The sequence below is a fragment of the Morone saxatilis genome, unplaced genomic scaffold (assembly GCF_004916995.1).
Source record: "Morone saxatilis isolate NCDOM2014 unplaced genomic scaffold, NCSU_SB_2.0 Contig17, whole genome shotgun sequence".
In the NCBI taxonomy this organism is placed as follows: Eukaryota; Metazoa; Chordata; class Actinopteri; family Moronidae; genus Morone; species Morone saxatilis.
This window is the reverse complement of record NW_023339729.1, coordinates 19,247,073-19,264,132: the sequence shown is the minus strand read 5'-3', so window position 1 is coordinate 19,264,132 and position 17,060 is coordinate 19,247,073. Positions and strand designations below refer to the sequence as shown.

The window sequence follows — 17,060 nt, the reverse complement described above, 5'->3', positions numbered from 1 at the left end:
GGGGGGGGGGGGGGGCAGTGGTGCACGAATTAAGAGTGGCATTGATGACACTTCCTGTAAGACAGGCTTTGATTTCACAGGCCATTTTCAGCCCTGGTGAGAGATGACACTGACATGGACTGATGTACTGGTGGTCCATTAGGCTGGAAGAAAGGACACATCTCTCTCTCCCAGACCAGCAGTGGTCTCACTGATGCTGTTCCAAGTGATACCCAATCATTAGCAGGATAAATAAGGAAACTGGGGCTGCTGAAATAACGAAAGGAGCAAGAGCATACACGAATGCTACAGTCAAACATGCATGCATGCATGCATTTAAAAATAAAGTGACTTTGTCAACATAAATTAACCCAGAGAAACACTAGCTTATTGTGCAAGTTCCTTAAACACTTTGTATTCATCCTGTTGGCCAGACTTTGTATGTAATTTGCAGTGCAACTATCATCAAAATTCTAGTAATGTCTGGAATTTTTTAAGTTCAGTCAGTTACGTCTGTTTCACCCCCTAATCCTGTGATAATCCCAGCCCCTTACATGCTAGAGGAGGGTAGAACACTCCACATGTAAAGAGATAAGGCTGTTAAATTCCAGAGGCGATGTCACAGTACACTGCAAAGAGAGGTACACAGGGAAGTAATGACTGAGTGAGGTAGATAATCCAAGCAACCAAATGATCCTGTATTTGGATGATATGCGTGACTAGCACATTTAGTCAAGAGCTAGACTTGGTAGAATTAGGAGGGTATGCTTCACCCATCACCTGAGTTTTTTAAGCTTCTTATGCCACCTTAAGGGATAACTCTGGTTTATTACAACTTGGGTCTTATTTTCATAATTTTTGTCCATTATCGCTATGAGTAACAAAAACATTTAGATCTGGGGAATAATTGCCATATTCCTATATTGCCACATTCCTCGAAACACAGCTGGTCAGATGATCAGAAAGGTTTTAAACAAAACCTTCAAGTTAGACAGAAGAAGAGAAAACGAAGGTGAACGTTGTAAGCATTCATCACAGTTCAGAGACCAACTTTTCAACTTTGCAGTAGTTGTGAGTGCACAACACAAGTTTTCCTGTGCAATGAGGTATCATTACTGACATTTACCTGCACATAAAGTGGTTTAGAATATCTGGATAAACTGTATGATGATCTCACTACTCATATTATTTACCACACTGGATTTTGTTGTAGTGATATTGCCATGCTCCCAGATCTCAGGAACTACTTACTAGTCATCATAACTGACTCTAGCTGTAATAGATATGAATCATACTTAGTATGTTAGGAAGAAAGGGAAAAAAGTATGCATCCACAAATGTCTCTTCATTATAAATGATGACTTAATTATGGAAGGAGGTAAGAAGAAGAAGGAAGAAGGAAGCAACTAGGGAAGGACAGAAAGGCTGACGGATCAGGAGACACAGCAACACAAACAAGTTTCTGTGAAACTGCCATGCTCCTTCTCACATGATGGCCCCTGTGGAGGCTGTCCTAAGCCAATTACAAGCAGAGAGTCTTAGTTGGAGAGTTGGCCAGGACCGCCTGGAACAAGCCCAAAGTCCATCACCTCTTGCCCTTTCCAGAGAGGGCAACAAGATCTGGCTTTGGCCAGTCGGTCGGCTCCAACTTTTTCTGGTGGAGTGGCATTAATACTGCAGGAGGAAAGAGGAAACAAACAGGAAGACAACAATTCCCCCTATGTCCACTCATTCACGCAACAGTGTGTGTTTGTGTATGTGTGTGCGTACACCGTGTGCCTTTACTGCTGTGTCTGAGTCTAAGGTCTCGTTGGGCCTCAGCAATCAGATGTCTGGGTGGGAGCACAAGGGCCACTTCCTAGGTAGCAACACTATGAGGGCTGCACACTGACCTGTGTGAGTCCAACACACTGTATCTGTACTATTCTACACAGTAAATATACAGACACATACACCTAATCAGGTGTCCAGTGGGCCCTCGCTGGCTGCTGCTATGTCTGACTTCACCAAAGAAGTCTCCTGCCTGTTGGCTTAACGACTGTGTCTGTCTAGGTGTTTGTGTGCGTGTATGTGTGTGTTCATATGTTGGTGTGTACAAGGAGGCCCTGACAGGAAAGATACTGTTTAGGGCAAAAGTACTTAGTGTTTTATTTATAGTCTATACCAAGTGTAAGAGTTTCCTACCTGGAGGCAGATACTAAATAACTAAATGGGTGTGTGGCAGTGGACTGAAAAACAGTCACCTTGTGTGTATCTGTGCACACAGGTGCACGTATTTGGAGAAATGTAACTGCTAGTGACACACAGATTGTTGTGGAGAACTGGCTTGTTGAAACATTCAGTGGGACGAGACAACAGCAGAGTCAGAGGGAGAAAAAGAGAGAGAGATTCTCCTCCTCTCTTCTGCTTCGGGGTGCTGACCTCCACAGGCGAGGGTAGGGCTGTCAGCCACACTTATTAAGCATGATAAGGTCACAGGACCTGCTAGTGTTGCACTCTCAGCTCACAGCAAATACAAAAGAACCACAAAAAGAAAGACAAAGACAGAAATATAAGAAACTTCCCAACACTTACAACTGGCTTTCCTCTTTACTCATCTCCCTGTTTTTTCCCCCAAGTTACCTGTGCGAGCTGCTTGCTGCTGCAGAGTTTCTCAGTGAGGGAGTTGAGCTGTGCCGTGATCTTCTCGTTGGCCCTTCGCAGCTCTCTGGCTGAAAGCACAGCATCTTTCCTGGCACTTCGCAGTATGTCAATGTGACGCTGTAGGGACTCTATGCGCTGCTGCAGAGAAGAGGAGGAGCAGTGCTGGGTCTTCATCAGCATCCTCTTCCTCTTCCACCTCTTTTCCTCTCCTCTCATCCCTGGTTCCCAGGGCTCATGCTGTTCATCGTCTAACAGGAGGAAGTACACGCAGGCACCTCTGAGTTGACAAGTGCACGGAACAAATCCCTATTTAGAAGCTACTGCTGGGAGTTAACAGTTGTATGTAAAAGTGTCTTTGTGTATGCAAGTGAAAACTGTGATGATTAACATTTTCCATTTATAACCATTTCAGGAGTGTGAAGTTCTGAAAAAACAAACAAAAAAAGCCCAAAACCTTGTTAACTTCTTAAATACGTGTTTCTGATCGACAGCATGTACATACATTGAATGTTATTCCTGCTTCAATTAATGGTCGATTAGATTTTTGTAGTTTTGCATCGGTGTGAAAAATGAAAACGTATGCTACCTTGGGCCAGAACATGGAGTCGTTTTCTGTTGGATTCTGCTGCCGGCGCCTCTCTGTTTGAGATCAGGGAACACCTGTAGGACTGAAAGAACAGAAAAGTCTTAGAGAGAGATGAAAAGCAGCTGTTAAATGTAACACAACCGGTTGACATGTTGTGCTTCCCGAAACGCAGCTCATAATGACACTATGATCACAGGGAGTGCTCAGTTTAACGCGACAAGACAAATCACCCTGCGCTTTAATAATTCACCTGAGCGTGTTCAACCAACTTCAACTTGAACGCTCCTCAGCACGGATATTACTTCTGACAGATGCTTGCAAATGCTGCCTTTGTTCAATCACTGTCTGAAAGCTCTGATTCACTCCTACAGTATGACGTCTGTGCGCGTGTAGAGTCATTTGCACTGATAAGTGGGTATGCATGTGTGTGTGTGTGTGTGTGTGTGTATGTGTGTGTATGCGTGACACCTTCCAACTGCACCATCGTTTGTAGCGACATCAAAGAAGCCCCCCACCACCACCACAACCCTCCTTCTTCTCTGCCTGTTTCCTTTGTATATGGGGTCAGGTAGGATTTGATCAGTGCCAGGTTTGATCACACGGTGCCTTGCAGAGAGGAGGGGGGATGAACCCTTTGGTTTGTGACATAGCAACGTTGTGAGGGGCCAGGGCTGTCATAGCGATGAGCCTGGGAGGAGCTGATGGGCACATTTAGCAGATCTGGAGCAGGGAAACTAAAGGGGATCTGAGAGTAAGGGTCCTGACAGCTCCCTGGCTACATGTACAACAACAACCCTCTCTTCCTCTCCACCTTCTCAAAAAGAGAAAAAGAACAGAAGAGAGAAAGAGAGGAGAAGAGGGAAAGACAGAATATATTGAAAGGTCCCCCTCGTTCCTCTCTTCATCTCTCTTCTTGATGGACATATCTCTCTGGGGTTTAGAGCTGCCATGTCCTGCTGTGAAGTGGTTTGATGCGGACAAGAGCAAGGGTCCAGGCCTATTGATTTCATGGTGTGGAGAGGAGAGGGAAAAGAAGGAGCAACCACACATAGGGAAGCCTTTGTGGATGCAAGAGCAAAGGGAGGTGCCAGTTAAAAGATGTATAGTGTGGCAAGGCTCAAATGATGCAATAAAGGTTAAGTTACAGGAACACTCACAATCACATTGAATACTACCTGTGCAGAGGTTTGATTGTTTATTTTATGGTAAATAATGAGCAGCTCACATATGCTTATAACTGTAAAGAAGCACTGGTATAAAAAGACACAAACTAAAACACGGCCTCTGTTTCATCAACACAGTACTTTATACACTCTCCAGTTCCTTTCCTACAACTCAATCGTCCTGTCAGAATAAAACTGACATTTTAGTAAAGACGACATTCCTTAAATTACTGTATAAAAAGGCACACAAACACGTAATTTAAATTAAATTAAGGCTCATTCTTCTGATTTTCTCTATTCTGTAAAATATTTGTATTGAATTTTAAGAATTTCATAGATTTTTTCCCCTGGGGATTCTGTCATTTTTGTACTCAAAAGGTCTCAAAAAGGACAGGAACCCATTTGTAGGGTTAAATATCTTCACAAATGTAACTACTAGAGCAGTGGTCCCAACTTTTTTCCTTAAGGAACCCCTTTTCTATCATTTAGTAAACTGATCACCCCTAATCTAATTAAGTATCAAAATATGTGAAAAACAATTATACAATGCTGTGTCTGTTCATAAATAATAATCTACATTTTAAAAATAATATTAATTTAGTCTATTCAGAGAAATGAATGAAATACTGAGATATAAGCCTATGGTGAATTTTAAAACCTTAAAACCCCTGTGAAACTTTGGCGATCTCTAAAGTTGGGAACCACTGTCCTAGAGCAATAAAGTTTGGTAGGGGCATAGACAAAACAGTGGTACTTATCTATATATATATATATATATATATATATATTTTAGGCTTTTTCAATGATAGAGAGAGAGGGGATAACACACAGTAAAAGGTCCACAGGTCAGACTCGCATGGCAGCTGCAGCAAGGAATCAGCCTTTGATACCCTTTAGGTGAGCTACCAGGGTGCCCCGTAACGGTGTACAATTGACCCAAATGACTGAAAGGTACCAGCAGATGTGTATATTTTTCATTACTGCCACCTGAAAATGGAAAGTGGAAAAAGTGCAAAATGAGTGGTTTTGGGGCCCCAGGCAGTCCCCTAACATGTACACAGATGGCCATTCCATATTTCCTGCTAAATATACAGAGTTTTAATGATTTATTGATACATTTCAAGGGCTCTAACATCATCAGAATCCTCTTAATGGTAGCTGGAGCTGAGGTGGTGGACAGAACATGTGCAGTTGGCACCCTACAGACCTGGATAGGAAGATCACCAGAAAAGTGGCTTTTGAGCATTTCCTGGAAATACTGTACGTGAATATACAATGAGTTCAGGAATAATTATCTTTTGCATTATTGTTTTCCTTTATTACTTGACCATGATAAGTTTAATTAAACATCAAGACTTATCATTTAAGTTAGTTGATTGGGAATAACAAGCCTCATATGTTGTTCAAGTTTAACATTAAGACAGTAAGGAAGTTCACACAAAAATGCCCTTTTCACACCAATTTTCATAGTCCATCACCATTGTGGCAAAAATGGCAACAAAATATAACCTTTACTTGCCATACTTGCCATATCTAAGATTATGATGTAAAGGCCTTGAAATTTGGCACAACATCAATTAAACATTGTATATTTAGGAGGAAATAGGGAAATGTCCATATTTATATACTTTGGGGGACTGCCCGAGGAACCGAAACCACCCATTTTGCACTTAGTAGCACCAGTAATGAAATTTGTGTCCTATTTGTGTCTTTCAAACATCTGGATCTCTTATACATCATTTTGTCTGTGCCCCTACCAGATTTTATTGCTCTATGAGTTATAATTCTGAACATACTGAACCCTAACAATCTAACAATGGCTTCCGGTCAGTGATAAAAAAAAAAAAAATGCAATTATTAAAAGTCATGATCAAAAACATTTTAGAATTAATTTTTTGGTGTCAAATAGCATTTACATAAAGTTTGAGGAAAATCTCAAATGTAAACAAAAACCTCTACCTGATTTGACACTGAATGACCTTTAAAGTAAATATTTAATTCTGCTAAATTTTGTTTAGTAAGGTACCTAGACACATTCTTTCTTAATACTTAAGAAACAATTTATTCTGAATATGCCGAGTATAACACTGTAACCATGAAACAATAAATACATTTTACATGTATTTATACAATCTTTACATGTACTGATACATTCTATGCTCCAATAACTATGTTTGTAATCAGTATTTTAGGGATTCAGAAATTGTTTATGATGATCTTTTACCACCAGAAAAACGGCACAATTAAAACTGAAACAACTCAAGCAAACCCTGTATCCACACACTCTAAATCTAACTAAAATGTTTCTCTTACAGAAGTACTGCAGTCTGCAAGGGCATATGCACACCACCTCAACATTAACATCTGACTGCAGTAATGTATTCTTTTTTTAAATCCAAAAATAATTATAGGATGAGTGCAGACCAACCTTTCTCTTAGCGTGTTGTCTGTAAGGTGCTGTCCCTGAGGGCACGCTGTTGAGACTGTCCAAGTACTCTTCACCACTGTCACTGTAGAGAAAAGTGAGGAGGGTTATTACAGGCAAGAAGTTGAACTTGCAACCCTGGTTCTGAAAGTACCACCATTGGAGAAAAATCCAATTTACCTTTTATGGTTGATTTAGTTGACATCAAGAAAAAATATGTGCATTTCGGCCCCCCTTCCTTCCAACAGAAAATCAATGTCCCATCCAATTTCTGAGCTGGAAGTGTAAATGTGGGTGTAAATTAAGTGAAAAGCTGCAGTGTCTGGTGCTGATGGTGAATGCATCAACATGTATGAGAGCGGCTGTGGCCTTCATTAGCCCTCTGTGTGTGACAGACGTGTGTGAGAGGCACGGCTGAGCGGAGCCAAGCAAAGTTGCATCTGATGGACAAACGGTAAGGGCTTCCTGAGACACACACACACACACACCAACACAGACACACACACACACACACAGACACACACACACACACCAACACTCACACACACACACACACACACACACAGGTTTATTGACAGTGACCTTTGACGTGAAGGTGGAAGCCAGTGACATTTACGCTGGCGGGTTTATTAAGGTGGGGCCTGGGAGAAGCAGCAGAGGTAAAGACCACAGAGAGAGGATCTAACTGGAACATGACAGGGCTGGGGGCTAGTTAGGGTTAAACCCGGTCTGGAAGGGGCACTGGGACTTGCTGAGGATCACTAATCACCACCACTAAGGCCAGTTTTACATGCATTTGATGCAACCCGTTGTCATTGCTGGTGAGACAGCTAAACAGGTCCGACTTAAATTTTGCCTTACGAATACAATTATTTTTAATATACTCTTCTACTAAGTATGCATCACATGCAGATTCAAATGAACAAATACTAGTCTGCATGATACCCAACCTGTCTATAGTGGTTGTTATGGTGGTCACTTCAGGGGATCAACATTTGTGTGCAGTGTTCCCATATTGTACATAGATACATGGGGACAAATGGGTCATTGAATGGTGAGACGAGTATGAAAATGAATTCAATCATATGCTATGTTCTTCACAGTCACTAGATCTCGACCCAGTTGAACACCAATGGGTGTTGGAGCAATATGTTTGACAGCGCTCTCCTTCACCCTCATCAAAACACCAAATGAGGGGATATTTTTTTAAAGAATGGAGAATCTATAAGAAGGCAAGCTGAACCTGTTCTGGTGGCTAGTTGTGGCCCAACAACCAACTGACCAACACATTCTGTGTTGGTTCTTCCTTTCGAATCCTTTCCTTGTCAATAATCTGTCACTCAACTGTAACATAGTGTATTCCAGAAATGATTAAGAGCATATGAAATATGTAAACACAATCATACATACTGCTAACAAAGAACTCAATACGAGTCAGGGCAATATTCTCCATGCCCCCTGCTCCCATTCTGTCCTGCTCTCTAACAAAACTGCTGATGGTGGTCAAAATGGTCAGATGCCTCCAGCAGCTCAAAACTTGAGAGAGGCAGCCAGAGGCAGTGATAAAAAGGAGGGAAAAAACAAAGACATGTCAGTAGCCTTAACGAGTCTGACATCTTTATTTGGCACTATTTAGGCCAAACCTCCTTAAGCAGAAATACTGTATTTCCAGGAGCACCTACCAGAGATATTGCTGAAGAAGACCGCTGTGAGATAAGAGACGCAGAAGGCTTTACAGTAACAAATCAGTTGACAGGTGCTTAAATAAGACAACATCTCAGTTTAGACCCCTTCTTCACAAATCCACTTAGATCCTCCTCTCAGGTGAAGCGTATATTAGACTGCTGCTTATTAGCCACATGGAGAGGCATTAGGAAAGCAGGGCATAGCTGCACCCAGTCCCTGTTAAACGGCCTCATGTGGATAGAGATGGGGTGGATAACAGCCTGATGAATTAGTTGGTGAAGAGATGGCGAGTTAGAAGGACTGAGCAGAAGAGCGGATAGAGAGAGGCGTACAGGGAGAGAAAGTGAAGGGAAATAAATATCAGCGATAGCTCTGAGTGTTTGAAATCAAATCATTCCGACCATCACTCAATAAATGTTGGCTCAGTGGCTTTTTTGCATAAAACATACATGAAATAATTACTGTCGATGGTTCTTAATTTAGAGGGTGTTAAACAGCTTGTAGACATCTGGTACTGAGCCGAGTAGGGTCATTCAAAATTTATCTAACTAAATTAAGGCGAGGAGAGGAAAGAGGAGGGTGGGTAAGATGGAAAGGAAGAATGTGTGTGTGTGTGTGTTGGGAGGGGGATTCGGGGAGGCTGGAGGAAATAAGACTAGCACACACACATTTGTGAATTGACATGCCACAAGATAACCAACATGACTAGACGCAGGGTGGGGTTAGCTTCCGTGCATGTATAGCTGTGTGTGTGTGTACGGGTGGAGGAGGTGAATCGGGGGGGTAGTGGTGGGCTTGGTACTTGCAGGGGGATCCTTAGCGCTGTCAAGGGGGGGTTAGTGAATATGCAAAGGACCAGTAAATTAAATCAAACTGCCAAACTGTCAATTTCGGGATAGCGTGACTAGTGCATGAAAATGGCATCACTGGAAGGTATCAAGGCTTTGGCGGCCCCCTTATCCCTGGGCTTTTCTGGCATCGGTTCAACTTTGTGTGGAGAGGTGGCTAATTTTGCATGCAAATTTCAGTCAATAAGCTCCAAGCAAGGCGTCCCAGGATATTTCAAAGGATCTGACAGTAGTTTCCCCCTCCTCTCTCCTTCTCTCTATCATTCTTGCTTGCATTCTTCTTTTGGCTCCTGAATACCAACTAGACAGACGATGAAATTCAATCACCCATTTGCTTACGCTTTGCATATGCACGCTGTCCCCTCGATGCTGCATGTGCGCCCCCCCCCCACAATTCAGTCAGCCCACCCTCTCCACTCCAACCACCTAAAAATAATGAGGAGGCAGGCGGTGAGAATAAGTGCATCTGTGTGTGTGTGTGTGTATCATTACCTATCTACGCTCATGTCCTCCCACTCGTCCTTAGTGGGACTAGGGCTGCGGCCTTGCCAGCTGATGGCTTGATTGGGGCTGACTGTTCGGTGGCTGCGCTGGCGTAGCGGACCTCTGAGTCTAGTTGTTTTGAATTTGACCTTGCAGCTAATGTTGCTAGCGATCCCTCCTGCCCGCACTGGTCCAGGTGCACGGTTCTTATAGAAGTCCCTGGCTGCTTTGAGGATCCCTAGCTCCTGTCTTAGCCTCAGCAACTGATGATGAAGCTTGGTAGCCTCTTTTTGAGAGGCAGCCAGCCGGGCTTCTAGAGCCATGATCTCGCTGCGATGCCGCTCCTCCTGGGCCAGGGCTTGGGCCTGGACCGCCTCTTCACGGACCGCTTCCTGGGTTCGCAGATGATCCAGAGAGGCTTTGAGTCTGTTGCAGTTGTGGGCCAAGTCTTCCTTGGCCTCAAGTAGCCGCTCTTTCTCTTCCCTCAGCCTCTCTGTCTCCTCATCCAGGGACATCATCCTCCGCTCCAGCTGTTCAATCTGAAGGAATCAGATATATGGGGCCTCAGTGGTACAACATAGTTATTTTTTTTCCCTTTGCATAGCTGTCATTTTTATCATAAAAACTTCTGAACATACAGCTCTTGCAATGCTAGTAACAACATTCAAATCTTGAGTTTACCCTTTGTTTCTCTACAGTATATGTTATCAGCAAAAGTGTATATGAGAAAGGCCAATTCCTGATTTGACCTGTGTGTGGTAAGATGCAGACAGTGGTTTTCCTCTTCAGACATTTTCTCAAGGGTGTACGTGCCAATGAGTATATGCTGTGTGTATGGCTGAACCAATGAGGGTGGCAGCACCCCACTCCACAGCCTGGCATGACTATGGACAACTGACTGGCACCCCCTTACCCTGATCACCCCTAACTAGGCAGCAACCACGAGCACTTAGTCTATTTGTTAGATCTTTGGTGGAGACTGTTTAAGAGAACAGTGGATGCCTGCTGGGTTTGTGCCTCCAGGCATTTTTCCCCTTTTATTTGGTTCTCACTCTGCCTGCTGGTGAAGCCTGGTACCTTTCAAACATAATTAGATGGCTATCCCAACCCTTGATGATTCACTGCCATGAAGGCAGAAGGGGGGCTATGTATGAACTTATGCAAGCAGGGGTTTTAAGAGCATGTGTACACAAACATGTGCAACCCACTGACAGCTCTGATACAAAATTTATGTCATATTATCTACCCTGTTCTGAGATAACTTAAATACTACTGAAACTTAATCACTTTAACGTAAAATAGTCTCTACTCCAGCCCTAGTTTTTTTTTTGTGTTATTTGTAAAACTATTTTTAACTGTAATAAAAACAAACTACTTCCTAGCTGACCCTCGAATTGGAAATTACTACATGACCAAATCCCCAAAAACTGAGAACACTTATGTATGATTTTCCATAGAGCAAAAGCAAATTGGCATTGTGCGTAGTTATGGCTCTGTCTGGTTTCTTTTATTGGCAATGACAAAGAACACTTAGTGATGGCATAGTGCTGTACCTTTTTAAATGACTGTTCCATTCGCTCTGAAGAAACAAAAAGCTTTTTCGGAGTGCTGCTTTTGACCTGGCGCTCCTCCACCACTTTGTGAAGCAATTCTGCAAAGGGGAACAAAGCTTGTTATTGTGACATGATGTGTCAAACTCAGGCCGCTCAATCAATAGAAGGATAATAAAAAGAGGGTACATTAAATCAATTAGCATTACTAAGGTTTAATTTCCTTCTTAAGGTTCAGTTTCTTTTTTTTTTTCTTTTGTCAATCAAATCAGAAGGAACGCAGAATCACTAATGTTGCTGTCATGGGGACTTTTCACAAATTTTCACTGCTAAAAACCATCTCCTGTTTCTAGAATCTTATCAAATACTATTTTTTCTTACCGATTAACAGAAAGGTGTTTTATTTAGTAGTCCATGCGGAAATAGGAAAACAGTGTTCAAAAGCACACACTGGTACATGTTATGTGCAACCTCTCTCTAGAGATCTTAAACAAACGAAGAGAAGTGCTTGAATCCCTTGTGAACACATAGCCCCAGGCTGCACTGCTTTGTAGTCCACTATGTTTCCCCAATGGACAACTAATCTCCACAGACTAACATGCTGCTTTATTCTGAGAACTTCAATAGTGGCCTTGGTAAACATATGATTTAGGCTTTATGATAACAACAGAATGCATGCAGGAGTCAAAGTGCCTGGGGATTTGATGCACACATATTCATGTGCGCATACACAATCCAACAAGCCTCAGTGTCACTGTTTGACATACAGTATGCACCTGCAGAAGTAGCAATATCTTCTCTGCTCACCTAGATGCAAAGGGCAACACAAAACAATATGAAACTTTCTGCCTTTCATTCTCTCCTTTTAAACATTCATGACAGGACGACTAAAATAATTTGTACAATGAGGCTGGAAACATTAAATATTCAGGACCTTGACTTTTCAGGTCAGTTGATCTTTTGGAGAGCGAGTTGGAAAAAGAGGCCATAGAAGGAGAGAGTAAAAAGAGAAAGGGTTATGTTGTGAGGAGCTGCTGCTCCCTTGCTTTGCATTTGACGCTTTGCCCAGGGAAGTTTGTTACTTTGAATTAGCCTGCTCTTTTGTCTTCCCAGCATGTCACATTCAATCAGACAGAGCACCAAATAGGACAGGAGGGCTGCCGGGTTCGCTGGATACATAACCAGGTTGGGAGACAATTATCCAGCTCCAGTGCTGGTGGCTTGGGAGTTGGCACCTCAGCACTACCTTGATAAGAAGACGTGGTGGCTCCCTAGTCACCCACAGTTGGAGGAGGTCCTGGCACTGCAGCATATATTAACGTCCCTCCCACGTCTCCTCATGGGCTGCAGCACAAAGGCCCTGTTCCTTTCATGTGCTGCCTTTCGTTAGTGTGATCCTGGTGTGAGCGCTTCAACCCTCTATCCCTTTGATCGGGTCACAGAGGTTCTTCAGGAGCAAATATTGTGGCCATTCACAATTTTTTCCCTAATAATGTTAAGTCTACTTCCTGGTGACTCTAAACCAATTGGTTTTAATCCAGAAGTAAATATTCCAGACATTGACAAAATGTTACAGCCTTATTTAAAGTACAAAATAACAAACACAATTGGCATTTATTGACTCACACAGTTTATGGTAATGTTTTTTAAGGTAATCATCACAATATATAATTTTAACAACTTTATAAACCTAACATATAATTAAACTAGGTAGTGCTGCCATGCTTCAATAAACACCTTTTTATCACAATTTGTCTTTTACTTTGTGAAACAATGTTTAAGTTGGTTTTGTTTTTACATTTCGGCAAAAAATGGACAGTGAGGAAAAAACTGTTTAGATCAGAACCGAAAGTGAATACGTCTGTGGTATTCCCATGTAGCAGATGTGTTCCTTGTCAGTATGACAACAGTTATTGCAATAAAGTTGGTTGTTACGATAATATAAACCTGTGGTGATATAACAATCACTTATGTCATTCATCTAGATGATATGAACTATCATCCTGCAACAACATAGTGCCATCAAAATGCCATCCATTTCATGGATCGTTTTTTGCTCAGCTTCAAGGCTTTTGTATTAAAATCACAACATTTTGTGAAGTCAGACATATGTAGTAATGCCCCTTACCTTAAATTTGAATTTTTACCTGATAAAAACTGGAAAATTATTTGTAAATGATAACACAAAAGACAAGTAAGCAGATACTGTGGCTCTTGTGTAGCATTTATATTTAGTATTTCATTGTCTGACAAGATGTAAAACTAAGTATGTCCTTTCAAATGAGACTATTTTGTAGTATTCCTGACTAGACAGTCAACAGGAGAGGACCTACTATTTTAATTAGTGCCATCCTTTAAATCAAGTACTTGCATCTCCAACAGACACCATCATTGGTTGTGAAGAAAATTAAAGTGATCTAGGACAGATTTGTTATTGAACTGGTTAATTAAGACCAGCGGTTGTGGTGGTCAGTGTCTGACAAAAGGTTGCAGATTGGATTAAAAGCGATGTTTTAACACTGGGAATGATATATGCAGACAAGATGAACACTACTTGATCTCCCAATCAATTTGCAAGGAGTTGATCAAGTCTTAATTGAGTTGTCTTATTAATTCTATTGGGCGTTGTCTTATTAATTCTGCTCACTAATACACATGGCCCAGAGGTAATAGGATAGCTTAAAGGTGTTGTCATGTTAAACATGCACTTTTCCATTACAGGTGATACTTCCAGTGTTTTTTACTTTGTATTTGTGGCCACATCCTTAGGGAACATTGCAGAGGGCTATACAGTAAAATTAATGCAATAATTCAATTTAAGCAAAATACTTTCAGACCAAAGGAAAAAAGAAATGCAAAAAAAAAAAAAAAAGACTGAAGACAAAAGGTGATTTTAAAAGAGTCTTTTTCACCTGGTTATTTTTAAGTTCCCATAAAACCTCCCCAATAAAAAGGGAAAAAAAGGGTTCACCTTGGTGTTCATTAGCAAGACACAGGTGGAGCTCCTTCACTGTGGCCCGGTCCATAGCAGCCTGGACTCGCAGCATGTCCAGCTCTTCCTCCAGGCCAGCTCTGCAATCACACATGATAACCTTTTCTTCACACAGCTCTTACGTCAAATCCATCCTTCTTCAAACATTAATGGAATAAAAAAAAGAAATATGAAACCACTACCAACACAAGCATTGTACAGTATAATGAGTATCTTTTTAAAATCTCCACAAATATCTCTCTGGATTCCACTGTGGACTCAATTATTGTAGAAACTTTTATTACACATTTTAACTTGAATCTTGCACTGGCTTTCTCTTCCCAACAGAAAAGACGACATGGTGAAGAAATCAACTAATTAAAATGCTTTTTAATTCATCTGGAAATCAAAGTGACAAGCAACATGAAACACCAAGGTAGGAAAGTACAGTGTGTGTGTGTGTGTGTGTGTATGAAAGTGTGTGTGTAACAGACAAACAGAGTGGAAAGTGTGCACAATTACCTCGCTGCAATTAGCTTGATTCCTGCTAAAGGCTAATTATGTGGAGCCATGCTCGAGACTTTGCACTTTCAAGTTATTATTAGGACCCCAACTGAAGTCTACTGAGGATACGCACAAGCCCACTGAGACAACCACACCTGAAACACACACCTAATTTCCCTCCCCTCTGCTCCACAGAGTCAGAGAGAAACACTAGAAACAAGCTCCTGCTACCGTAGTGGCATTCTTTTCTCAGTTAACCTCATTACAACAGTAGGTCTTCCTTCTGACTGACTTCTTAAGGCATGCAACGAGTGCAGTATGTGTGATACACTCTGAAGTGTTTGAGGAGTAACAGGGCATTTGTGGCTATTCTGAACTATAATGAGCATAATGGCAATTAACTCAAACTAGATGCCTGTTTCGACTAATCTAATTTTCCTAGATCAACCAAGAGATTTTTCCATACACATGCCAAGAAAAATGACTTGGGAAAAGTTATCGCCATAGCACAGGGAAAGAAAGTAATTAGCTTTTTAGCCCACACATTCCAGTAGAGGCCTGGTCTAATGCCTGGCCGAGCTTAAATAAGTACACAAATGACTCTCCCTGAGGGAGGGTGAGGAAGCAGATGGATATGTGTCGCTCCTCTTTCGATTTTCCTCCATAAATGAACTCAAGTCGATGAGGCACTGGCACTGCCTTATGTGTCCAGGCTGTTAATGGGACAAATGAGCTGAAATATGCAGTATGTGAAAGGAGCCTGTTCCATCTCATGTTTCTCTTTTATGCCTTTTCGGATGCTGATGGTATTGACGCTAAACCAAAGTTCATATGCAAAACATTCAATTTTGTTGACGGATAAGCATACTTTCTTGGATGGAGAAGGGATTAGGTTGCAGATGGAGTTCATTGGCCAGTTTTACATCATAACATTGTAGAGATGGAAGACTCTTGCATACCTATTCAGTAACACATAGTTGTCGCAGTGTGTGCAGCAGTCTGCTCCAGAATGGGGATTAACAAAGCTAGGGATGTCACAAGAGCAGTAATACAAATTTGGTGACTTATACTTAATATTTGTAAATATAAATTAATAAATTTACAGTATAGTTTGTGAGTCAGTGTGTGCAGACTTTTGTTTTGCATCAAAACAACACATTTGAAATTACAGTATCTGTCAATGTGTTAATCTTGGTCAATGACGGAAAATTCTCATTTAATTACATAAGTTAATGAAACCATGTCTGTGTAGACATGCACATTTTAAAACTATGATTTCATTCACGACTGTACAAAATAGTCTTCTTTAATGGTGTTTGCTTCAATCTCACTCCTCACACTTTGCTTTCTTGTAAGAGTAAATCATTTGATGAACAGATGCTGACTATTTTTAGCCTATTGGCGTCCTGATGGTGGGAAAAGTGTATCTTTGAGAATTCAAAAGAATGTTTAGGCAACACCGTAAGGTTGATTAAGAGCTAATCCCTATCTCAAGGAGCTATGCTTTATATCTGCTTCACATTATAGCCGCCTACACCTGAAACAAACTCCAGACGTCAGACTACCTCCAGTTACCTGCAATTTATCTAAAATGAAACCTTGTTTTCCTGTCATATCCAAGCTATCACAGTGGAAAAAGGTTCTCTACAGCCATACCTCCTATAGAGTTTTTCAAGTCTTTAAAAAAAAAAATCTGGATAATAAATCAAATGAAGCTAGCTGGACAATTTTCAATTCCCTCTCAACTTACCCACTACACCTAAGGTAGAAAAACACTCAGCAGGCATAAAAGCAAAAGAAGTTTCTTACAAACCAAACTAAAAGCAAAACACAGGTGTTATGTTTGGTAATGATGTGGTCTGCAATGTAAGTCTGTGTCTCATGCCGCTCTTTTGGCCCCGTTTTTGAAAACATTTTCTCTCTCGTGCAGCGCTAGAACTTCAGCCCTGAGCTATCTACTGCATGTCATTTGATCTTGTCTCTACCTGTGTTGCACCTAACACAGCTTAGAGCACAAACTGCCAGCCTCCATCCACAAGGGTGTACAACACAACATCATCTGCAGCCATTGTGCTTTCACATGCCAGCCTCCTCTTGGTTTCTTGTTCGGCACATAAAAATACACAGGAGGAGCAGGGAATAGGGTGAGAAAGCGAAAACACCTCTGGCATTTTTATCGCTGGGGAAAGAATCTTGTTTTTGGGGGGGTGTGTGTGTGTGTG

General features: G+C 41.5%; 1 protein-coding gene across 1 annotated transcript in view; it reads right to left on the bottom strand.

Moving 5' to 3' along the window:
* Positions 1-17,060, bottom strand: part of cntln (centlein, centrosomal protein) — an 83,858-nt gene that overhangs the window by 28,425 nt on the left and 38,373 nt on the right. Inside the window, exons 14-19 of the mRNA XM_035659411.1 lie at positions 14,335-14,435; positions 11,367-11,464; positions 9,823-10,352; positions 6,800-6,881; positions 3,209-3,290; positions 2,602-2,870 (exon numbers count right to left, since the gene is read on the bottom strand). Of these exons, the coding sequence (XP_035515304.1) occupies positions 2,602-2,870; positions 3,209-3,290; positions 6,800-6,881; positions 9,823-10,352; positions 11,367-11,464; positions 14,335-14,435 (1,162 nt within the window). The remainder of the gene's footprint in view (positions 1-2,601; positions 2,871-3,208; positions 3,291-6,799; positions 6,882-9,822; positions 10,353-11,366; positions 11,465-14,334; positions 14,436-17,060) is intronic.